At 37.7% G+C, this 27,145-nt stretch overlaps 1 protein-coding gene across 1 annotated transcript in view; it reads right to left on the bottom strand.

Annotated features, from left to right (window-relative positions):
• LOC145683031 (sphingomyelin phosphodiesterase-like) overlaps positions 1 to 27,145 on the bottom strand; it is an 83,144-nt gene that overhangs the window by 31,323 nt on the left and 24,676 nt on the right. The window contains exons 3-4 of the mRNA XM_081754388.1: positions 9,021 to 9,188; positions 7,458 to 7,685 (exon numbers count right to left, since the gene is read on the bottom strand). Coding sequence (XP_081610514.1) covers positions 7,458 to 7,685; positions 9,021 to 9,188 — 396 coding nt within the window. The remainder of the gene's footprint in view (positions 1 to 7,457; positions 7,686 to 9,020; positions 9,189 to 27,145) is intronic.

Genomic DNA, 27,145 nt, shown 5'->3' with positions numbered 1-27,145 from the left:
TAAATAAGGGGAAAAGAAAAAAACTGATAAGCGTCCAGCCGGATAGCACTATCACGTGACAACATGACACTATAGCATCTATTGAAGCTTTCTTGGCGACATATTATGCCTGTTATATCTTGCGACGTTTCGAGGGCTGACATCGTCCTCATCTTCAGGCGAATATGATGGTGCAATAGAGTGTATGGAATATATATACTCATGTATGTATGATTGGACTCTTCTGATTGCTGGTTGAAATGGCGGCCCCTGATCGGTGCTTGAAATGGCGGGATATGATTGGTGTCCATGTTTTGCTCAGTTGGAGTCCTGTGTCTCTGTTAAGGTTCATTTTTGTTGTGTGATTGCAATGGCTTCTTTTATCCTCCTGTCCCAAACTCTTGAGCATTTTGCTATTATTTCGAAATCTGTGAACAAAATCTTATGTTGCTGTTTGATGCTATGTTCAGCCAGTCCTGATTTTTCTGGTTGGTTTAGTCTGATGTAACTGTTGTGTTCTTTGCATCTGGCTTCAATGGTTCGTCCTGTTTGTCCAATATATGACTTAATTTAAATTTAATACTAATTTAATTGAATTTAATATTATGTCCATTAAATTCACGATGGAAGTTGAACAAGAAGACGTCTACCATTTCTTGACATCATGATATAGAGAAGACCGGATGGCAGCCTAGGCCATAGGGTATACATTAAACCAACACATACAGATTTATATCTGAACGCAAATAGTTTCCATCACAAAGCTCAACGGCTTGGAGTTCTCAACACCTTAGCACATAGAGCATTCGCCATCTCCGACAAGGATTGTTTAATAGAGGAACTTAATCACCTTCGCAGCACCATGCTACAGAATGGATACTCAATGCGAGACATAAATATGGCCCTGAAAAGGACCAGAAGGAAGGACATTGACAACAAGGACAAAAGTGCAGAAGAAACTGTGAATGAAGAACGGAAGAACTCAATCTGCCTCCCATACACCGGTAACACTTCTGGAAAGCTCAGCAGACTATTTGCCAGGTACAACATCAGGACAATACACAAACCTCCAGCAAAAGTAAAAAAAAAACTTAATACGACCAACCAAAGACGACCTGGGCATCCGAGCTCCCGGAGTTTACCGCATTCCATGTGAATGTGATAAGTCATATATTGGACAAGCAGGACGAACCATTGAAGCCAGATGCAAAGAACACAACAGTTACATCAGACTAAACCAACCAGAAAAATCCGGACTGGCTGAACATAGCATCAAACAGCAACATAAGATTTTGTTCACAGATACCGAAATAATAGCAAAATGCTCAAGAGTTTGGGACAGGAGGATAAAAGAAGCCATTGCAATCACACAACAAAAATGAACCTTAACAGAGACACAGGACTCCAACTGAGTAAAACATGGACACCAATCATATCCCGTCACTTCAAGCACCGATCAGAGGCCGCCATTTCAACCAGCAATCAGAAGAGTCCAATCATACATACATGAGTATATATATTCCATACACTCTATTGCACCATCATATTCGCCTGAAGATGAGGACGATGTCAGCCCTCGAAACGTAGCAAGATATAACAGTATTTACCTGGCTGCTAGCCCGAGAAGACCTGTTCACAACATGACACTATATTGTCACATGCCATACACTTGAATATATCTCAGCTTTTTCTGTCCATTCTTTAAGTTTACTTCTCTATATACTTCTCTTCTCCGTTAAGTTTTCTATTTTCCCTACTTCTTCCTTTCCCTGAGAGCCGCGGTGGCTCAGTGGTAGAGCGTTCACCTCTGGTACATAGGATCCCTGGTTCGATCCCAGCTCGTCGCGCCAAGTGAACTGTGTGCGTGGGTTTTCTCGGGGTTCTTCCGTTTCCGCCCACTTCATTCTACTATTTCATTCATTTCTCATCATCACTGTCTCCTTTAGCCAGCTGGCATAACTATGAGATGTAAGACTTAGAGATTTCATTTTTTTTTCTGTCTCTGTCTGATGAATATATTTTAGCGAAAGAGTTCATAGTTAACTTTTTTTAGTGTATGTTTCTTTCTCTGTCTGATAAATAGTTATAGCGAAAGAGATCATAATGAACTTTTTCTTAGTGTATTTGACTATGCTTTCACTATTTGCCGGGAAGTAATTCATTGTACATGGTGCCAAACACGTTACGTACTCCAGCAAAGCAATTTCAACAACTTCGGGAACGAGTACGAAATTCTAATACGAAGCAAAACACGAACATGGAGAAGTTGAACAGGAACTAGAAGTCAGAAGTTTGTGCACGAATAATGTAAGTATTGCTTGCATTTCTATCCGAATTAATAAACCGTCTCTGATCAGTTGGAAATTATACCACATCACGATATATCCATTTTTTCCCTAATCTCATCGTCGTCTAAAAATTGTGGAAAAGAATCATCTTTTATATATCAAACTAAAGAATGTCGCCACATCTTAGAAAGAAGATATAAATAATTTTTCTGTGCTAATTAATGTGAACCGTGGTTTATAATAATAATAATAATAAAATTACTCTTTGGAACTTAAGGAAAAATACTATTGGTGTGACAAGTTTAGAGAATGCATTACTTCCTCATATATACACAAAAAGAGAAATAAAATAAAACAAATTCGAGCTTGAGAAGGGATACTACGAGAAATAGTAGAAAGAGAGAAAAATTTATAGTTGCTGTAAAACTGGAGTTCACAGAAAAAGCAATAGAATCGTATAATTCACTTATTTTATATAGTAGAATAACTAACTAAAATATGAAACTTTTTCAAATATCAACAAACTTCTAATTTACACTCGATTAATTTTCACTAAAAAAATAATATTATCTATTAAAATAACTACTATTTAGAACAGTGGCGTAGGGAAGGGGGGGGCCGAGGGGCCGGGTCCTCCCCAAAGAGGTCCTACAATGTACTTTGGTACTTTGATGTTTGTAATTTTTTATATATTTTTATGTTTATATATTTTTTTGTTTGTAATTTCTCTAAATGTACACTCATGTCCAAAATTATTGTCGCATGTCTATAAATATGTTGTTGTAGGAATATAATTTGATAACGAGTTCGCCGGTATTTCTTACAATGTTAGTATGTGTATAATTGGCAAAGACATGTATGTGGTAAATTTTATGTCAAAAGAGTAGTAAACAAGAACAATAAAACGAAAATAAAACTTTCTTGTCCATTTAGCAACATTTCGTTTTATTCATTCTAATTTTTGTATTTATAATTCTCTTCCTATGAAATTTACCACAAATAAACATTTCCCGATTATACACATAGTATCAGTGTTAAAAGTACTCTGCAAAATCATTATCAAATTATATTCTTACAAGAAGATAGTTATAGATATGCGACAATAATTTTGGACATGAGTGTACCTATAACAGCACTTGCCTCCCCCCCCCGGCAAACACACATCCTGGCTACGCTTCTGATTTAGAACGTTCTGTGTTTTTAATAAGGTACTATTATCACCGCCATATGACAACACAAATGATCTAAAGATGTATTTGTTAATGATAGTAGGAATTCTATCGACAGCAATGTTAAAAAATTTTCTTTGCTAAATATCCACAAGCTTAACATTATTCTCTGAATTTAGTATAGTTTGTAGTCTGTGAATAAAATTGACCCATTCAGCAATCCAGCACGACACATTTTATGCGAGGAGTTTAGAACTTACAAGTCCATTTGCAAAGTCAACTTTAAGTACTATATGTTTCTGTAATTTAACAGTGTCCTCCAAGATGTTGAGGTAAAATAGGCAGATAGGTTAAAAGCATGACTACTTTGCTATAGCAACATTGTCTATAGGTTATTAATCTGTGTGTACGACTATCCATCCTTAGTCGTGACATATATAAGTATAGTCTGTTATCAGTGGCGGCGATTGGACGTTCAAAGTTGGGGGAGGGACAAGATCTGAATATTTGTATATCAATGTTAGTTTTCCTGGCTGTTTCTAACACTTTGTTTGACGAAATGTTGTACAACTAATTGAATACTATCTTTTCCAGTTAAAACACCGTATATCGTATTTTATTTACATTTTAGGAACTGTCGATTTTTGTGCAATTAAAGAATAACTTCTGAAAGACTTTTTTGCTCGAAATGTTCTCTCAATTAGTTTTAAAGCGGCTAACACAGTGAGTCCTTGTAAGATGAAACGAAAGTACGCTGGAATTGTTAATTTTTGGGCCATTTTCTCTGACAATTAAAACGCAATTCCTGTAGCTTTCTTAACTCCACAGGAAGACAACCAACCAATACGTACTCACGCGCAATGGCAAATATTATATGGCACCATTTTTTTATGAACCAGTAATACATATAAGAACTTTACATTTTCAAATGAAACTATATACATTAAGGGATCACTTTTTTAAAAGTGGGGAATTGCCCCCTGCCCCCTAATCGCCGCCTCTAGCTGTTATAAAAGTGAAGACACATTAAAGGTTAGGAAACTTTACTGAAGACTATTTTTTTTACCTTAGCAACGTATTCCTGATGTGTTTTAGTACAGCTGTACTTTAACAAAATATAGGTTATAACTTATTATATCTGGAAATAGGTGACTACGTTCTGATCAAGTTTAGCTCAGTAATTTCTGATACGTTACCTGAAATAACACGACTGTTGAAATCATAGGCAGCGTGGGTAATGTGTGTGCAGGCTAGGATGGGACAACACATCCTAACATTCTTACCAGAACTCTCTGCACTATTGAGCCTTAAGATCTCAAAAATAATCCCTAAGTTTGACTTAAAAAAAAAAAAAAAAAAACCTAGAAAAGCACGGTATGGTAGCAAGTAACTTATGAGAGACTTAAGAAGTCACTCAAATATATCCAAACATAGGAAACGACAAATATACAAAATAGAAAGGATTATTGTAGGAAATAAAAATCGAATTTAATGTGGGTAGTGATGTGAGGTGGAAAATTTTCCGTTCTGAAAAATATCAGTAATCAAGTAACAGTTCCTCAGTAATCATAAAATTGATTGAATTCATGTATAGAAATGTTAAAAATTGAAAGATCGTTTAAAGAATTTGAAAACTTTCATGGCTCAGACAATTTTCAGTACTATGTAGGAACAAGAGAAACAATTTTTCATGAATCGAAATATTTTCTGTCTTCTATGGAAAAATTGAAGAACTTTTTATGAGTCGAAAAATTTTCATAATTTTGAAGCAAACAGTAAAACAACTTTTTGTGAATCGGAAAGTTTTATTGCTCTGTAGAAACAAGTGAAAGGAATTTTCATGGATCGGAAAATTTTCATTGCGATATAGAAACAAGTAAAAAAAACTTTTCATAAGCCGGACAATTTTGAATATTATGTATAGTGATGTTAGGAGGAAAATTTTCCACTATATTTAACTGCACATTGAGCTACAAAATTCAATTTCTGTAGAGGAAAATTAGTCAGCAACAAATTACAATTTACCAATTAGATTTCGGGAACCGGAAAATTTTCTAATATTTCAAGATGGGAAGCAAAAATTTACAGTGTTTCTCTCTACCTCTCCTTCTGCGAGCTCCTTCGATGCTACGCGGGTAGCATACGCGGCTTTGAAATGGAAGACCTGGCTTCGATTCCCGGCGGAAGCTCATGTAGTTCGGATTCCACGTTAATCAGTTGGTTCCGTCTTATATGGCCTCGCTGCTGAAAGGGACGTTAAATTCAAAATCAACTCAATTCATCTCTCTCTCTCTCTCTCTCTCTCTGTGTGTGTGTGTGTGTGTGTGTGTGTGTGTTTGCGTGTGTAAAGTGCAGAGAACATACATAGAGTTCGCAGGGTACAAATATCCCATTCTATTATTTAAAATTTAAATTTATTAAAAGTGATTAATATTTTCCGATTCATAAAAACATACTCCACTTATTCCTACATCGTTGTTTAGCCGTAAAATTTATTGGTAATAAATATTGTCTTAAAAAGTTTCATGAAATGAAAATCTAACGATTCTTCATTTCTTCATAAATGTTTCAAAAACTTCAATGTTTTCTTCACTCAGAGTCCCCCTTTGATCTCACAAAATTATATTTCGTCAGTTTAATACGCGGCGTAAGACGAAGTTTTCTCATAGCTTTACTACTTTTCTAGATTTACATCCTGCAACATTTATAAATAAGTAGAGATAATATAAATCATATATATATATATATATATATATATATATACTTGTTCTATCAAATCGTCGTTATTTCTAATGCATTTTTATACATAATAATGTTAGTTTTACAATACAAATATCTGCTCTAAGATGTTGATTATACAAAATTCCAATATTGAAATTATGATTTACGAGTGTTAAACACAATAAAATCAAAACATTTCTTCTTATTTTCTGTTACAAAGTAATCTTCATAAGGAACTTTTATGTAGTTATTTCATTACATAGGCAGGCCTATATGTGAAGAAATAGTGGGATTTTCTGTTTTTTGAAATAATTGATAAATTCACGAAGGTCTCTATTCGATTTCTTGTTACATTTTAAATATTGGAATGGGATATTTGTTCTCTACGAACTCGATATATGTTCCCTGCATTTTACGCACACACACACACACAGAGAGAGAGAGAGAGAGAGAGAAAGAGAGAGAGAGAGAGAAACACTGTGTAATTATAATTTGTTGCTGTCTAACTTTCCTCTACAGAAATTGAATTTTATAGCTCAATGTGCAGTTAAATATAGTGCAAAATTTTCCACCTAACATCACTATACATAATATCCAAAACTGTCCGGCTTGTGAAAAGTTTTTCCACTTGTTTGTACATCGCAATGAAAATTTTCCGATACATGAAAATGCGTTTCACTTGTTTCTTCAGAGCAATAAAACTTTCCGATTCACAAAAAGTTTTACTTTTTGCTTCAAAATGATGAAAATTTTCCGACTCATAAAAAGGTCAATTTTTCCATAGAACACAAAATATTTCGATTCATGAAAAATTGTTTCTGTTGTTCTTACATAGTATTGAAAATTGTCTGAGCCGTAAAAGTTTTCAGATTCCTTAAACGATCTTTCACTTTTCAACATTTCTATACATGAATTCACTCAATTTTATGATTACTGTGGAATTGTTACTTGATCACTGATATTTGTTTAAAACGGAAAATTTTCCACCTCACGTCACGGCTAACAACGATGTAGGAATAACCGGAGTATGTTTTTATGAATCGGAAAATTTTCATCACTGAATGTGGGTGCAGCTGCACCCACTGTGGCGCCGTCTATGGTTGAAATATGGATTATGGAAGCGCACTAACTGAAAATTACAGCTCCCGGTTTTATACACCAAACAACTTTTGAAATAGACAATAAAATTCTTATTTAAAAAAAATACAACAAGAAAATTTAATAATCTTTAGCATTATGTGTTCAATGGTAAATTGATCTTAAGTATAATCATTGCAAAAGAGTGGCCTGAAATTCTTACTGGATGTTGTAGCCTGACTTCTTCCAGAATATTAGTGATTGAATAGGAAGGCATGTCGCAAGATCTATAATCTCCCCAATAACCAGCACTCGAAGAATTGTCAGAAGGTTCTCCTTGATCAGCTCTGCAGCACGTCAGTTCACCACATACTGCGTTGCCTTGGTACGTGTAACGAGGATCATAATGCAAATCCGAGAGGTGGACTACCTTTGTAGTAGGTATGCTTCCCTATAAATATACAAATAATAATAATAAAAAAAAAACTCTTGAATTTCTCCAAGTAAATTTCATACAACTTTTTCTTCTTTCTTATTTTACTCAAAATTAAGGCGGCTAGCGCTCCGCATTTCAAATTGGTGTCAAGCTGTCGAAAAAAAGTACTGGCGGGACCCACGCACTAATAACCCACTTTAAGCCTGTTTGATCCTTTAACACGCACGGAAACACACTTATTCCATATGATTTCCATGTTGCGTAACATGCCATCAGCTATTATGAAAACATCTTGCTTTGGCTTACGAGAAATATTGCTACATTACTCAAAATATATATAAGGGCAAGTCCGGAAATAAATTTCCCCTGGCAACAGTGGACAGAGGTGGGGATGAAAGACCAAAAATAGCATATGGCATCAAATATCAGACGTACCTTTATTTTTCCACATAAGTACAACGTACATTGAGACACCGGTATATAAGCTTCAATAACCCTTCCAGGAAAAATTCAAGGCTCTGTATACGGAAGAAGTTTCGAGCTCAAAATCGAGTTTCTGTAATTTCAGACAGGGAGCGGTCGGGGCGATTGCCACCCCTTCAGAAGAGGAAACTTTCTTATTTTATATGTAAATGAAACCCACCCCAGAGTTTGGAGTTCTTAAAATTAGCTCTAAGTAGTAGGCCTAGTATTACAACCCACTGCCCCCCCCCCCCCAGAAGTCCGTCCTGGATTCGCTCTGTTTCAGCATTGCTTTCAAAGCGCCTGCCGCCAAGAGTCTTCTTCAAAGCCGAAAACAGATTTGGCGTGTCATTGCCAAAACGAGAGGGGAAACTTATTTTCGGACTCCCCTTCGTATTTCTTAAAACAAGGAGTAAAATTTAAATTTGTAGAACATTGCATTTTAGAACTTGAAAAGTGTTATCTGTCAAGGTTCAATGTGTTAATGAAAGTTTCGTCTGAACGACTGATGAGTGAAGTCACATATGTACAAGATGGGCCAGAAGTCACGAATGAGTTATAATTGTGAATAACTATTTTTATCATTAGTTTCCAATGATATTTCACAAACTTAAAGCTCAAGGATGGAAGATTGTTTACATTTATGAGCGGAATATCATCTCAGGAAAGTGTCCGCCATTATGGGTCTCACAGACACGGATCCTATGTAGCACATGATTCATGACTGGGGTAGCATTTCTGGTCCGAGTGCCCGTATTTCTGAACGAATATTGTCCTTCAGATGTTGTATTGTTCTCAAGGACAATACGAGTATTCGTGCAGAAACACGGGCATTCGGACCAGAAATGCTGACTCCAATCATGAATCATGGTACAAATTGATACTTACATTAGCGTAATTAATCTGTGGTGGATCAACTTGTGGTTTCTCACCAACATCTACTTCCACTGTCCAATTTGTGTGTGTGTCGAATTGCTCACAGTAAGCTTGAAATATAATCCCACAAGCAACTTGTCTTGTTACATTGCTGTGAGTTACGATGTAATATACAGTATCCTGAAAGTAAAAAAAGAATTAAAATTAAAATACAATGTTTCATTTGGATTTAGATTTCTGGGCTTTCGGCATCTACGGCCATGTTAGCCCGTCACGTATGAGGGATGACGTCCCTTGCGATCACGCTATCCGAGGAAACAGAAGGAACAAAGAAAGCGGCTTGGGACCTAAAAGTTAGGTACCACCCCGGCATTTGCCTGGTCTGAATGAAGAAAACCCAGGGGAATTTCATTCAGGATGGCTGGCCTGAAAAAAGCGTTTTACGCTTCTTCGACCGAGTCCCCACTCGGAATATGTTTCATTTGGAGTTTGTGCAAGAATAATAGTAGTCATATACTTTGACAAGAGAAGTATTAAGCGACAAATGGAGTGCGCATACACTATATAACTCTTATACTTTTAAGTTTTGTTTAGGTATGAGGCGCTTGTTAAAAAAGGGACAATAACTTTTACAGGGGAATGGCAACACTGATGAAGTTGATAATTCCCAGAAGCATCCCCTACACTCTGTGCTTGTAACAGAGATAGGCTAATCGTCCGAGTAGAGTTGCATACATGCGAGTAGTATTAAGGTGAAATGACTGCCGTAATACAAAATTCCCAAATGCGAAGTGAAATCTGTCATACGATTTCTGAACGCCAAAGGACAGAATGCAGCTGACATCCATAGGGAATTGTGGGCCATTTACGGACCGACAGTAATGAGCGAAGGTAAGGCCAGGCAATAGTGCAGAGGGCTGCGGGAAGAGCGTTCAAATCTTCATGACGATGGACGTAGCGGAAGACCTAGCGTTCAGTCCGACAATCTGGTGGAACGCGTTAACGAGAAAGTCCGATCCAAACGCCGGTTAGCAATAATTGAACTTACCAAAGAGTTTCCAGAAGTGTCTGCGAAGACAATCTATCGAATCGTGACTGACACTTTGGGTTATCACAAACAATGTGCAAGTTGGGTGCTCGGAATGCTGACAGACTTTCACAAAGAGCAAAGAATGATAACTGCAAGTGATTTTTTGGCTCGCTGTTGGGAGTGTGGATGACCTTTTTTTTCTCATATAGTGACGGAGGATGAAACCTGGACATCGTACGCCACTGGGTATTCTAAACAGAAATCAGTGAAGTGGCCCGTGGTAGCAAGAAAGCTTTCGGCCAGTTGGCGTGTCCTTGGCTTTTCTACACTTGCATTTGAAACACATGCTTTCATGCAATCCGTCTTTTGTTGTACTTGCAAATAGTGTTGCCACGAGACGAGAGTTCAGGCTGTCTCGTCTCGTCTCGTGCATAGTATGTCTTGTCTCGTGTCTCGTCTCGAAAAAATGTGCTCGTCCCGTCTCGTGTCTCGTCTCGAGAGGTTCTGTCCCGTCTCGTCTCGTTTGTATCGTAAAAATATAGCAGCATACCATTGGAACGAAAGTAAAATATAGCAGGCTGCACCATCCTAATCAAGATACAACTAAGTTACAAGTATTACACAGAACACACAAGACAAGAAATGTCACGGTAGCTTCACCGTGAAGCCTTCACCTATGGTATATGTGATACTCGGTTCGATCTCGGAGCTCCTTCGTGGCTAAGCGGTTAGCGTACGCGCCTTTGGCGTGGGAGTCCCGGGTTCGATTCCCGGCGGGAGCTCATGTGGTTCGGATTCCACGTTAATCAGTAGGTCCACGTCTCATATAGCCTCGCTGCTGAACGGGACGTTAAACTCAATCAATCAATCAATCAATCAATCAATCGGTTCGATCTCGGTTAGTGCCATGTGAGCATTGTGGTGGACAAACATTGAATGTGTGTAAGGACCGCGGTGGCTCAATGGTAGAGCGTTCACCTCTGCTGCTTGCGGTCTCGGGTTCGATCCCAGCCCCCACCAAGTGAACTTTGTGGTGGACAAACACCATGTGTGTGGGTTTTCTCGGGGTTCTTCCGTTTCCTCCCACTTTCTTCATTCCACCATTTCATTCATTACTCATCATCACTGTCTCCTTTAGCCTAACTGGCATAATCGTGGGACGTAAAACTCAAAGATTTCATTTCATTTCATTTCATTTTTCGAATGTGTGTGTTTTCTCGAAGTTGTCTAGTATCCTACCACTTTCTTCATTCCACTAATTTTCCCATCATCACCCATTCGGCCAAAATTGCCTAAAGGTCTTAAAAATAAACTAAAATAAGCTCACAAGGCAAGGACAAAAATTTACAAGATAATATATCTCTGCTGTTAGTTGTCTGAGGCTTCTCGACCCTGGCTTATATATATATATATATATATATATATATATATATATATATATATATATATATTTTACATTCTGAAACTGAAATTTGTTTCACCAGTTTCAATACACGAATATACAGTACATTGCTCATAGGTACGTCGAAGATGAAGACACTAATGTCAAATAATGTTTACACAACAAGCAAAATTATATACAGAGAGAGAGAGAGATGGAAAGATATATAGATAAATTGAGAGATAGATATGTCTGTACACTTTGATTTCATATATTCCAGCCTTTAGGTTTCACAGTGTTAACCCATACCAATCCAAAAACTACTTTCCATTTTAGCATGTTTAGATTTGTTACAATTATTTTTTTTTTTTTTTTTAAAAAAAAGCTCGGAACCAAATAATTTTATTGAGTAATGGAAAGTATTTGAAATTTTATATGTTACTGCACAGTAAGCTCTACTTAAAGTGCCATAGTAGAGGCGGCCTTAGTAGTATGCGGGGCCCCGGGCGGGGGGGGGTTAGGCGAAGCCCCCCCCCGAAGCCAGGAAACATAGGTGAAATTTTTGAGGGGGTAAGGTGTTCTTATGGCATGAGGGTCGATATAACTTACCACATTAATGATTCGGAAACATTTTACATGCATGCAAGATCAACAAACTAGAACACACAATAAAACTATCACTGACTCACGAAGCAGCTGCTTTGACGGTCACAGACGGAAGTCCACTTTTCTGGCTTTTCGCTGTGCAAAATCGTTGATAAGGTCCTCGTAGTCCATTGTTGAGGCAACTTCCTTTTCGATGGACAAAATAGCTAAACCGCACAATCTGCTTTGCGACATTGTTGATCGTAGATAGTTTTTGATAAGTTTCAACTTCGAAAAGCTTCTTTCCGCGCTGGAAACTGTAACAGGAATTGTCAACATAATTCTGTATGCAGTAACGATGTTGGGAAATGAATCTCGAATGAGCCAAACGTACTGAAGACACTTTTGGGCGGCATTGATGTTATCAGGAAGCATTTCTCGAAAAATCTTCAATTCTGCGCACAAGTCAATTCCATCCAAATCGCGTGAATCTTCTGGGCGTAACATGTTGTCCAAATCCATGCAACACTTTAACAAATAATCGTCGTTCAATGACCGCAAACCCTTCAAGTTATATAGAAATCCAAAGATTGAAGCATACTCTTCCAGTTGTTCGAATCTTTTTTCCATTGAGGTAAGTGGTTGATCCACTATCCATAAGAAATATCCTGTTCTGAAGGACTCCTCCGACTAAGATGTTTCTTCGTCGTTACCCTCATAATCGAATTGTTTTTTCTTGCATCTGACTCTTCGTTCCTTGTATTTCTGAGCTACATTCATTTCGGACGCAATTTCCTTTGCTGCGATCATAGCATCGGAGAATCCGGTTTGCCGGTACTTTTTCAAGAAAGTAACCAGGCCTTTGATTTGCTGTATTGCCACATCGAGCTGGATGTCAGCTGATTGCAAAGTTTTGCTGACAGCAATCACAGCAAATAAAATGTCATACCATATGATTAAGCTCAGAATAAACTCGAAGCTTTCGAGCTCATAATTTGCAAGACATTCGGCTTCACTTTTTACTAGCGGATCATTGGCGGTATCTGCGACAGTCGACAGTGCCTCCCTGACTTCTTTCGTCTGATAACGCAGCGCTTTCACACTTTCCAGGCGGCACTCCCACCGCGTTTCTGAAAGTGATTTTGTAGTCATGAAAGGCACGGTTTCTTCCAAAATTGTCCACCTTTCAGCCGAGGCAGCAAAGCATTTATATATTCTCTGTATGACACCAAAAAACGTCACTGCTTGGGAGTTGCAATTAGCCATGTCTCCTAAAACAAGGTTCAAATTATGGCAGCCACACGGAGTGTAAAATGCTCGACTGTTCATGCGAAGAATGTGCGCTTGAACTCCTTGGTGTTTTCCCTTCATGTTCGCACCCCTGGCCACGGCAATCGGCGATGTCCAGACCGAGGTTCGGCAGTGCGGCAAGAAGAGCTTCAGACAACCCCTTTCCTGTTGCGTTGTCCACATCCAGAAATTCGATGAAGTGCTCCACCACCTTTCCGGATCTGATACGTCCACAAAACGCAATATTATGGACATCTGCTCTTTGTGGCCAACATCAGGCGTGCAGTCAAGGATGACGGCAAAATATTTAGCAAGTTTCACTTTATCAATAATTTTCCCCTTTACTTCTGACGCCATCAGATCGATAAGCTCGTTTTGGATCCTATGCCCGAGGTAATGGTCGTGAGCCTCGTCGTTCTTAATTCGGCGGAGATGTTCTTGCATGGTTGGATCGAATTTGGCCAGCATCTCACCTAAGCCTAAAAACTGACCATTGATCGGCGCATAAAGTTTCTCCGTTCTCCCACGAAATGCGCTGTTGTTTTCGGCAAGGTACTGTACAATCGCTAGAATTCTTGTTAACACTGCGCGCCAATTCTTTTCTTTTCTAATTCGTTCTAGCATCATGTTATCTATTGCGCTACCATTGGACATTCTACGAGCTAATTCCAACCACGCTGTCATGCACTTAACGTGATTTACAGAAACTTCGTGGTGCTGAAGTTTATCGCCAAGATGCTTCCAGTCGCAGCAGCCTTCGTTTGCTAACTGGCCTCTAGTAGCTGTCGTGCCAAACAACTTACAAGGAAAGCAAAATACTCTGTCTCTGATCTTCGAATAACTTAGCCATTGCCTATCCACTGTTTCTGAGTTCGGCATCCTCCGTGTAAAGAAATTGTTCGAAAAATGTCTGTTACCTTCGTCCTTTGGATATTCACAGTAACAGCCTGATTGGACCCTTCTCCACTAACATGTCATGCACTTCACTGTTAATATGTTTCTAATTACCTGGATCGTATATGTCCTCGAACAGTGTGCTCGTCGTTTGAAGAGTGTCAGAAGTATGCAGAGGAATGGTCACACTTTCACAGAAGAGGTCACTTTCTGGGTCTGTTGCAACAACGTTGTCCCCAGAGAATTGCACCAGGTTTTCATTGTTGCTTATGGGACAACAGGGCGTAGAAACAGTTTTGTTGCCGGCTAGTTTGTTTTCTTCGTCGGACGCAAAACTTGGCATCACAACCTGGTCTGTCGCATCATACCGGTCGCTCACAGTCACAGACAAATCATCATCCGTGTTCTCAAGTTTTTGGTATTGATCCGCTGATTTTACCGCTACAACAAACTTGTCCAAAGATCCCTTTTGCTTCTGAATGAAATCTTTATATTTCCGTTTCTTGGCTTTCGCAGACCTACTTTCGTATTTACGGAATTTGTCTCTGTCTCTACCACTCATGATGGTCGCTTATTCTTTGCCCAATAAACGAATAATCGGAAGACACTCACGCACTAATCATAATATTACGTATCCACATCTCACTACGACTGCGCGGTCCGAATTCCGAAGCCAATTTGAGGTGCTACACAAGGCGTGCAATAGGAGCTATTTCTTGGAAGCGATGACTCAGAGGTGTCCGTTGCAACAGGACCACTCTTCTGACCCAAAAGCAACAAACAACATGACTTCTCACTCTATTTCGACAACAAAGAAAAGTTGAGATAATGCCATTTAGAGCCACGTGCATGGTATTAGCGTCGCCTTGTTTGCTGACCCATTGTTAATCCGAAACTCAAGGGCGTAATAATTACGGTACTTTAAAACTAAAAATTTCATGCTAAACGCTTTCATAGAAATGGTGTAGATTTTGGGAATTTAAGGCTTCTAAAAGTAAAATATTGAGTAAGAAGTTCTGGTTTATGAAAACTGGTTTCCGAAGAAATCCACCACACCGTATTATTAGCCAAAGTATTCACTTTAACTCTAAGCTACGGTACATTAGAATGTTGCAGAGGCCCCGCATATTTGAGCTGACTGTGACAAGAGAATATTCTATCGCGGGGCCTGGGGCGAGTGCCCCAGTCGCCACCCCCAAAGGCCGCCTCTGGCCATAGTAATGGGAGCTGAACGACACATCGAACGAAAGAATGCTTGGGGCCAATCTTCACCTCCATGCTTCAAATCTGTCCCCATAACCGCGGGGTGTGTGCTACTATGTGGTGGTTGCCCCGTTTGTGTAACAAACTCATGACAGTACACCCAGATTAGCTAGTGCTCTAAAAAAAAAGTTGATTTTTGGGTGGCCATTTTGGATTAAAGTTTCTTATATTGTCGTGATCTATTCGCAATCATACAACGTACATCTTCATACCAAGCCGAGAGGCCTGCGGTGATAGACCATCGGCTTGAAAGCCCCGGGTTGAGTCCCGGAAGGGTCATATGTATGGATTTTAACAGCATTTGTTTTTTCGTATTGTGTCAGGGGGGAGAATAGTACGGGAGAAAAGGATTTCAGTCTGAAAAAATTGGAGAGAATATCCTCCCCAGGATACTTTCATGGGAGTAAGGAATTAGTAAAAATATAGGATATACATTTTATAGCAGGTTTAAAAATATGGTTTGGGTATCCTATTTCTTTTCTGTTAATTATGTTCTTCAATGTTCGAATTTTGATCATTCTCATGATAGTTTCTGCTTTCAACGGAGTTCCATGAATATTATACCAAATGTTCTTTACACTCTGCAAGAAACCATTTCTGAAGATAATTCAGGTTCTAATGAATATTATTCACTAGGAGAGGGAAGTATTACCCTCCTCTCAATATGGAAGCAGAGGGCAATTTCGCACTCTGGTCAGATCAAACATTTCCGCGTAACAAAACGAAGGTCCCCCTGTAAAACCTCTTTACCTAAAGATTTATTATTAGTATCATAAATTTGCTGAAAGCAAACAATTTGAAGGGTTCGTCGATAATATCTTTGCTTTCTTTGTCCTTCGCCCGCCTTCCAAAGGAAGAGGTGAATTTTACATGACTGCTGTATAATAAGCGAGCGATTGGTAAAATGGTAAAAGTGTGTTTTTATGTGTATATATATGTGTGTGTGTGAGAGAGAGAGAGAGAAGACAAAATTTTAGTTGCAAGATGACATACTTCAATTGCCGTTTTCGGTTCGTATAGCAAAAAGAATACCGCCACCAGAGAATAAAGACAAGTGTATCTGTCTGTTCCGTTCTCTTCCGCCATCTCAGCCAGAACTTTCAACTACAGCCTGTAATGAGTGTAGACCTTACCCAGTTTTCAAATTTAATAGATGGTGGTGGTAGTGCGGTTTCTTGACCTTGTAAAAATCTTCCCTGTCTTTGATTTTGTTTGTCATCATTCCAGCCAGAAATGAAAAAAATGAGAATTCCTCAGTTTACAGCAAGGGGAATTGGGGACAAGACATTAAGGATGATATTCCTGGAAGCTCACGTATCACGATTGTTTCATTCAATAGACAGAGGACACTTTTCTATGAAGGCTTTTCAACATGTTTTCTCACAAAGGGGATTTTCCTTTTGCAATCTATATGACCACTGGCAATTTCAACCTTGGCCATTCTCGCCAGCGTTTTGATTTTCGAGACGAGACAAGTAGTTTGTCTCGTCTCGTCTAAAAGGGTTCTGTCTCGTCTCGTTTACGAGACGAGACGAGACGAGACACGAGAAATGTCTCGTCTCGTGGCAGCACTACTTGCAAACGATGCTTTAGACCCTCCGCAGAGCGTCATAGCATCACTGGCCGTTCATTAGCTATTGACTTGCAAAACGCATGCCTCAAGGTTGAATGGAACACTGAATGCAAGGTTGCTCCCATGTAACTTCGTTACTGGAATCCAGCTTGCAGCATGCTTGCACATTTACAATCAAGCTAGACGCAAGCTTGACCGACTCACAATTCAAGCTTGCAACAACTGGTTTGCAAGTTGCTTATGCTACTAGGGGCGGCATTCTGGTTCTCCTAAAGTTAAGAAATTCAAATAAACTCCATCAGTTTACAAAATCATGGCAACAGTATTTTGGGACCAAAAGGGCGTGATTCCTATGGAATTCTTGGAACCAAAACGAACAATTAAGCAGACGTGTATTGCTAAACACCGAATAATCTGCGACGTGTCATTCAAAATTGGCGGAGAGAAATGTTACATTCTGGAATTATTCTGGTTCATCACGACGACCGTCCACACAGCTACTTGTACTGTTGAAACAATTCAAAGATTTCGATTATGAACTTCAGTCATTCCCCTTACAGCCCCGACCTTGCCATTAGCTATTTCTTTCTTTTCATTCATGTGAAGAAGTAGCTTGCATTGAAGCCTTGAATGACAGTGAAATGCTCAAGACGTTAGTTTTCTGGACTGGCTGCATTCTCAGGCGGCACATTTTACACAGAGTATATAAGGTGACCCATAAGTAGGTACATACCCCTGCACAGGCCCGTGCTGGCCCACCGGGATACCGGGACATGTCCCGGTGCGCCTTCCGAAACATCACATTATATATAAAGGTACATTTTTATATAATAAATTCTTACAGTTGTTACTGATAAACAACCAATGATAATTAGTGTTATCTTTACACAAGACGCACTTGCGAAAACACACAAAGATAAATAGTTTTATGTATTCGTCTGTATGGCACAGTTCTGTACAATGAATACATAATGTTACTGTTGGTAAAGTACCCGTGAAGGGTACAGTGCGCCCTTTGCATAAGGCGCCTTTGCGAAACCACATCAAAGATAAACGGTTTTATTCTTCTTTATGGTACAGTGCTTTACAATGAATACATACTGTTACTGTTGGTAAAGAACCCTTTACGCAAGGCGCCCTTGTCCTGTGATTTTTCATGTGTGTTTTAGAGCAGTATTGGAATAACCAGTGCCTATTGTGTTTCTAAAATATAGCTATATTGATTTATTAGTATATATTTAGCTTCAATTTGTTTGACGAAAAAAAATCTTACAAGAACTAAAATTGTTTCTCTGACAAAGAAATTTTCACAGTTTAGCTATTGACGTTCTTAATCAAACCTCGGGTTTTAATACACAAAATGGCGCCCGTATATATACAGGGTGTAACTTAATTAACATATCAAACTCCAGAAGGTGACTCCTGATACGGATATAAAACGAAAAGTATACACCAACCTGAGTGAAAAAATGCCTCCTTTCGGTGCATTGATCACACGAAAATTTGTCGGAAAGAAAGTAAAAACAGCCATAACTCAAAAACAGAACATCGGATCGAACTCGGGTAAAAGAGAATGCCAATTATTTTTAGTCGTAGATCCCATTAGTGTACAATCGGATATAGTGCAGTGGCAACGCAATGGTGACTCCCAAAGAAACTGGAGTATTTCTTCGCGTATTTTATCAAACGTTGAATGAGGAAAACGAACAACAATCAAGTAAAATATTTCAACAATCAAAAATAATAGTACATCTTTCAAGTTAGAAGAACACTTCGAATTCGAAAGACAGAGGGATATACATGTGTGATTGATCTATTTTGTCTCAGGACAGAATAAACTCTCGGGAGAAGAATTTAAATGAAGTCTTTAACGTATCACAGGTGTATCTTCTAAGCTAATGGTAACGGATGCCAAATGAACGGCTTTGTGTCCAAGTTACGAGTGTGTGAAAACAGAAAAAATAACTTTAACCCAAAATAGGTATAAAACGACTGTGTATTGGACAGTCAGGTGGCATGTAAAGAAACAACATGTAGTATTCAAAAAAATGCAAAAATCATATATGGTGAACGAGTGTAGAAGAGATTCTCCATATGACACAGGGATTCCCATATATTGCGTGAATACATATTGAGCAAAAGTAAGCTGCATTAAAATGTTTCCTCCTCCTAATATGCTATTTCGTGGAATTTGATACTTCTGTGCACAGAAGCTACAAAAATTTACGAAATACGAGATGATGTGTATGTTGCATAACGATACAAAGAAATGCGCTGGAACAGTATACTTAATTTATCTGTTAGGTAAATCTTCTTCCAGGAATACTTTCGAGTGGCTTTTCCCTTCTCTTGGAGTTGGCAAACCGCCCTTTAATCCTGAGCTACGAAAAACTACACTCCTATTGTGAATATACCAAAATAGTGTCGTAGCTCACTTATAATTTGATTTTTTCACTGCTGGAAAAAATTTCTAGAAAAAAACACATGCAACAAATGGTGTAAAATCTTTTTCGAAGATGTCTATGTACTTTGGAGCTGGATGAAATGTTTACACGGAGGAAAGAAAATGTTGCACTTTTGCTTAGACGTATTGATAGCAGCACTTACGGAATTATCGTTCCTTGTGTGCCACTTGCGAGTGGCTCGCAGAAGGCTGTACAGCAGTTTTGATGTAGAAGGCATAAATTAGCGTGGCTGTTTTCTAGTGGGCATCTGACGCAACTTGTGAGTGATATACAGAGTCCGATACTTTGGTATTACGCGTGGAATTGCTGTATAACACGATAGAAAGTGTTGCTTACAACGGTAGAGTGTTGTGTCCAGGTATTCACGGCCGTGTAAAACTGTAGGCGTTGGTGTTTAAGTAAAATTGATTATATTAATCTGTACGTGCCTGCGCAATGGTATACACCTCATTTATGGAGATGCAAGGGGAAATAGCCCAGAGGCGAGGCGTTTATATCGTGACCGTCGCCCTCAAAAGAGAGTAACTGTCCTTCTATTTTTTCCACTTCTCCATATTCGCCTTCAAGAGATAGGGTCTCTTTAATTTCTCCTACTTGAAATCTGAGGGAATCGCACTATGTGGATAGTTGAATTTGAAAAGGCGTACTGGGAACTATCAGAGACCGTTCTGAAACTAGCAGTAGCCATGTGTAGGGCGTAAAAATCCACATGCAACTCTTGTGAACGATCAGCAGAGAGATTTAGTGTGATCGCGCGGTGCGGTATAGTGGATAATTTTGTGGCAGGGCCTAATTTATTACCGGCCTGCCTGTATAGGAGTACGTATCTTTTATTTTTAAGTAATGTTCTTCCAAAATGGTTAGAACATATGCCCTTGAACTTAAGACAACAGATCTGATCCCAGCATGACAGTGCACCTGCACATTTTGACAGGAATATGCAGACATAGCTACATGAAACATTCCCAGATAGTTGGATTTTGAGAGATTGACCTGTGTTATGAGAGTCCCTTTCATTCAACCTCACGTCTTTGATTTCTTATTTGGGGGGTTATGAAACGCCCTTTGTATGCAACACCAGCCATGACAGCCGAACTTATTGCTCGAGTTTATTTATTTTTTATTTTTTTTATTTATTTTATTTATTTAAATCCGCTGACTCCAACAGGAGAATCCCAATTACAGGAGTCTTACATAAAATATTACATCTATGTTATCATTATCAATTTAAAACAAACAATAGAATCAAAAAATACAAAAAATAGAAAGAAACAAAAATAAAAAATACAAACACGCACAAGAATGCCAACATACATAACTATTCATGTTTCGAGACCTATTACCATTACCTCCTACTATTATGTGCTGCAATTTAGAGACAGGGGTTTACATATACTCCAAATTTACATAAATTTCCACCAAATTACAATAATTTTTAACTTTACAACTAAAATCCAAATTACATATTTTTACTAATTTGTTTTATGCTCACACATTGCAAATAATGGTGAATTTTTATATCCCACTGTTTTGGGTATTTTATTTACCAAAATATTCCTATTTCTTAATTTACATGGGGTAGTGTTAAAGCATATTCTTTCCAAAAACGTACTATCATCAATTAATCCATTGATAATTTTATATAGGAACATTTGCTGAGCTTCTGTTTGTTAATTTGAGATAGTGAAATTCCTTTAATAACCACATATACGAATTTTTCTCTGATATGATGAAACAGAATATTTTTTGAAATATAAGTATCTTAAAAATTTCTTTTGTATTGCTTCAATTTCATTTTTTTGTGACTTACAACTTGGTGACCATACTATTGATGCATACTCTAATTTGCTTCGAACTATTGAATTATATAATATTTCAATAACTGATAAATCATGGATATTTTTTGTACTTCTTATGATAAAACCTAACATTCGATAAGCATCATTCGTTATATTATCAATATGAGTTTTAAATGACAAGCTATTATTAAAATATACACCTAAGTCTTTAACCTCATATTTCCTTTCCAATTCAACACCATTTAAGTAATATTTACAATCAATATAGCTCCGCTTTTTAGTTATTATCATAAAATGACATTTTTGTAAATTAAGATACAACATATTTTCAACACTCCAATTGTAGTTTCCGCAATATCGGATTGTAACATATATTCATCATTCTAATTTTTTTCTTTATACAATTTTAAATCATCCGCGTACATTATACAGTTCGAATGTTTAATTTTAGACGGTAAATCATTTACATATATTAGAAAAATAAAGGTCTTAAGTTAGAGCCTTGCGGTATGCCAGAACTCATTTGATAAAAAGAAGACTGATGACCGTTGTATGAAACATATTGTTTTCTATATTCAAGATACGATGCCACTAATTTTAAAAACAACAAACTCAAACCAAAATTTGACAATTTATTCAATAAAATATCATGATTAATTTTGTCAAATGCCTTTGAGAAGTCAAAGTATATAGTATCCACTCTATTTTGTTTATGCAATGCATCCTGTACATCTTCAACAAAATTAATCAGATTTGTAACAGTTGATCTACCTGTAAAAAATCCATGTTGGTTCTGATAAATAAAAGACTTAACGTGATTAAAAATACGTATATAGAGTATATATTCTAATACCTTGGCTGGAGCACAAATTATTGATATCGGTCGGTAATTTTCAATTTTATTTTTTCTCCACTCCAGATTGGACTAATACGAGATACCTTCCAGGTATTTGGAAACATCTGTTTTTTAATCACCAAATTATATATATAACATAAAGGACGCATAAAAACCTCCGAGCAACCCTTAATAATATAAGGTGGTATTCCATCTATTCCGCATGTTCTCTTAGGTTTTAAATTACGGATAGCGTTTTGATATTCTGCCACATTTACAGGATCTAAATTTAGTGTACTATATAATTGAGAATAATTGTTTCTGTCATTCACTCTATAAGTTGATAAACCCTCAGATATACAGCTTTAAAATGAGTTGCAAAACCATTAACAATATCTTTATTAGTACAATATTCCCTGTTATCTAGAGTCATAACATTGGGTGCTACTTTCGTCACTTTCCTGTCTTTTATAAATGACCAGAATGTACTTATATCATTTCTAATATTTAATTCTGACATATTTTTTATACGCTCCTTTGATCATTTGTTTCAGTCCTGATATTACATTTTTATACATCATTGTGTTATATACTGAGTTTTTCTTATGCTTCCTATAATATTCTTTCAATTTTACTAATTCAATAATTTCTTTCGAGAACCAACGTGGATATTTCTTTTCCTTATTTAAAGAGTTCTTAGGGACTGTTGTATCAAATATTGACCGTATTCTATTGTTAAAATAATCAACTGCCTCCTCTATATCATCTATTTTCTCTAAGTTACTCCAATCTTCTGTTTGGATTCTATTATACATTTCATAAAAATTTGCTTTTCGAAAGTTGTATGCAATTATTGGTTCACTAAGGCTACCACTTACTTTTGATTTAAGTTTTATATCTACAAGTAAAGCCGGATGATAAATGTCAGGTTTTACAAGAGCTTCCTCTTTATTTACTTCAATAGGAAGTTTTATATTTGTTAAAATTAAATCAAGGGTCTTTCCCTCACTATTTTTAACATTATTTATTAGCTTTAAATCGTAGAGATTTAAAAAGTCAGCCAACGCTTTATATAACGAACCTTTCTCCAGTAAGTTCGTATCTGGACCCCTAATTTTCGGTAAATTAAAATCTCCTACTATAAAAATATTATCATTTGCTAAACTTTTCATAATTTTATATTCCTCAAATATTCTATAGAAATCATAATAATCATCTAATCTAGAATCAGGCACGAAGTATATCGTTACAAGAAAACAAATTTTTCCTTTAAATACAAATTTTATGATTAAAAGCTCCAAATTATTTGCTATTTTCACTTCGCTGGATATTATCTCTCGCCTTATAGCAAACAATACGCCTCCCCCTCCCTTTCCAATCCTATCTTTTCGGTATACCTTGTACTGATTATTAAATAATTCTGCATCATATATGCCTTTCTTTAACCAAGTTTCCGTCAGAATGATTATATTATATTCATCACTAGTTGCCAAAAGACCCTTAAATTCATCACACTTAGTATTCAGTCCTCTAACATTCTGTAGTAAATAGAAATCGAACTACCTTCAGACATTCTTTACATCAGTGACGAAATGTCTTCCTCTGATTTAATTACAAACACATTCCTATCATCCCTAGTTTTCCTCAATTTAATTACACCTGAATGGTTAACCCATAAGAATGCATATTGTTTTTCTCTCTGCAATTTTCTTGCCTGACCAAACAGACGTTTGCGAAATGACGTAAGAGAGTGATTGATATATATAACCTCATTATTCGCATAACCAACTTGACATGCATTGAAATCTCTTTTGACTTTTCATTCCTCCATTAATTTATCCTTAGTTTTACGATGAACAAATTTTACAATTATGCCTGCAGTTTTCTCATGAGGTCGTTTCTTCAACCTATGACATGCTTCTATGTTTTCTTCCCTGATTACCACATCTAACGCCTTTCCTATATTTTTAACCACCTCATAAGTATCTTCGTTCACTTGTTCGGGCACACCATGAATTCCCACAGCATTTCTTCTCCCATATTGTTCCTGTTCATCTAACTGAGCTTGCAGTTCCCTTACTTGTTTCTTCAATTGTGCATTTTCAGACGTTAATTGTTCTATCTTCTCTAAACACTCCCCTATTTTCACGGATTGTTCTTTTACCAAATCAACATTCTCATCAAGTTTTTCATGTGTAAGGTTTAAGGACTTGCCCAACTCATTTTCAATTCTAACGTTATCTTTCTTTAACTCAGAAATGTCAGCCTTCAAATCCTGCAACATTTTATACATGTCTGCTAAACTAGGAGTTTCGCGATTTAAATCATCCCCACTCTGCATGCTTTTCCGCTTTTCTTTTAAACACACTTTGCACCGCTATTCTCTGTTTTCGTCTTTCATTAATTGTACATCTACTTTCTTAAGTTGCGCACACTTGATATGATACAGGTTATTACAGTCTACACACTCGACTTTAGAGCTTACATCCTGTCTTGATACGTTCTTATGACATTCACTACAAGCACTCATGCTGGTTTTGATAGATCGAATCGAAATGTAACCTCAATATGCTCCGTGTAAAGAAGTTTCCAACCCTGAGTATTTTCGTTTTCCTTTTGTTTGTTTTGTTTGCTGAGCCGCGCAGTAATGCGATACAAAACACACTTCTTATTTTACGTTCGTAAAATATTTGGGTTCGTATTTAATTACAGAAATGCATATCAGTACTTACTGCGTTCCTGGAGCTCGTAGTTAGTTTACATGTTGGAAAAATACCCATGAAATACACAAAATATAGTAGGAGCAAGGTTCACCACAACCTCATCGAAACATTGCCAGTTAATCATCTCAGAAATTTCAGGTGTGTTTGATCGCACACGGAAAAATTTGCTTCGCCGATGTCATCATTGCAATTCGGTCAACGATTAACAATAGCAGGCAGTGAACTGTTATTCTTCACAGCTGCCTCGTGTACACATACTGCATTGTACAAACACTGTACAAGACACTTCTGAGCTTTTCACAGTTACCTTACTTTGTACGAAACAGAATAAATAGATAGTTCTGCGTTTCTTTGTATCATTGTGCAACACGCGCAACAACTTGCGTTTCGTCTCAGTTTCATTGTTTCTGTGCTCGAAATTATAATATTCAACGGAATTACGTATTCAACGGAATTACGTATTACGAGGAGGAAACCTTTTAACGCAGCTTACTTTTACCCAAATAGTATTCACATAATTTGTGGAAATCACTGTTATCATGTCAAGAATCACTTGTACTCTCGTTCATCCTACATGATCTTTGCCGCCAACTGTCGTTATTAACCTACTCTGGTTCAAAGTTATTTTTTCCATTTTCACACACCCGTAATTTGAACAGAAAGGCGTTCATTTGACATCCATTACCATTAGCTTAGCAGATACATCTGTGATACGTTAAAGATTTCATTTAAATTCTTCTCCCGAGAGTTTATTCTGTGCTGAGCCAAAATCGATCACACATGTGTATCTCTTCTTGGAATTTGAAGTGTTCTTCTAACTTGAAAGATGGCTATTACTTTTGATTGTTGAAATCGTGTATTTGATTGTTGTTCGTTTTCCTCATTCAACGTTTGATAAAATACTCGAAGGAATACTCCGGTTTCTTTGGGAGTCACCCTTGCACCGCCATTGCACTGCATCTGATTGTACACTGATGAAATCTACGACTAAAAATAATGGACATTCCCTTTTACCCGATTTCGATCCGACAATTTGTTCTCGAGTATGGCTGCCATTGCATTTTTTTGAAAATTTTCGGGTGGTCATAGCTCAGAGGCATTGGTTGGTCTACACCCAGGTTGGTCTATACTTTTTGTTTTATCTCGGTACCAGGAATCACCTCCCGACGTTTCGTATATATATATATATATATATAGTAGAGCGTCGATTATCCGAACGTCGGTCAACCGGTCAAACGACCACTTAACCGAACTGTGTACTCGCTCGCACCTGTTACTCTCCCACCCTTCCCGTCCATCACCCCCTCACTCCCAAACCAAGTTTTCCACAGTAGTCGCCGCACTGAGCCACCACTGGCGGAACATTGCTTCTAATGGGGCCTTCATAAGGCGCTGCTGACCGGCCAAGCCGCCAGTCGCTATGTTTCAACATTCAGCACACTTCTGTCGGTTTGGCACTGGCTGTAGAAGTAGCGGCAGTATCAAAGCTGTTCACAGCAACAGCTGCGCCAGCTTAGAGTTGAGGCGTGCCGCTCCGCGCATGGCAAATAAACATGTACAGTTCGATTATCCGAACAAACCAGTTTTACCGAACACCCATGTCCCCCAATTACTTCGGATAATCGACGCTCTACTGTATATATATATATATATACGGATATACTGTTGGTTTGGGGGTGAGGGGGATGATGGACGGTAGGGTGGGAGAGTAACAGGTGCGAGCGAGTACACAGTTCGGTTAAGCGGTCGTTCGGTTGACCGACGTTCGAATAATCGAATAATAATAATATATATATCAGTAGCGATTCGTGGTCTCTAGAATCACCGGTTGCAATGTGCAATATCAAAGGTAGTATGTAGGTATGTTCTTCTCCGCCAGCGTTCTTGAGTTTTATCCGCCCAAAAGTATTAAGGAAATATGAAGAAGAAGGTCCTTTTAAGCTTTATTTGTATATTTATTGATTAAAATGTATTCTCTAATATTGATTTAATATGTAAGCTATTTCCTTTTTTTTCAAGCAACTACTACCAATGTACAGTAAGAGACACTTCTGGATGGTACAGCCATATGGAGATTTACGGCAAGAGTGCTCCACCAGTATTTGCCGGGAAGTATTGCAACCGAATTAACTTAAATGAAGGCGGGTGACATAATCGCCAGGCAATGAAAATTCCCGTACACTCGCGTGAAATTCCCACTACCGTCTACAGCATCATTTCTCCAAAATAAAATGAATCTTATATGTGTGTTATGCCAAATATACTATTTGATATTCGTCCTATTCGCGAAGATAAAGTG

This window comes from Thermobia domestica, chromosome 4 (assembly GCF_964235325.1).
Source record: "Thermobia domestica chromosome 4, izTheDome1.hap1.1, whole genome shotgun sequence".
Classification (NCBI taxonomy): domain Eukaryota; kingdom Metazoa; phylum Arthropoda; class Insecta; order Zygentoma; family Lepismatidae; genus Thermobia; species Thermobia domestica.
The sequence above is the reverse complement of the archived record's forward strand: the minus strand, read 5'-3'. Positions and strand labels throughout refer to the sequence as shown.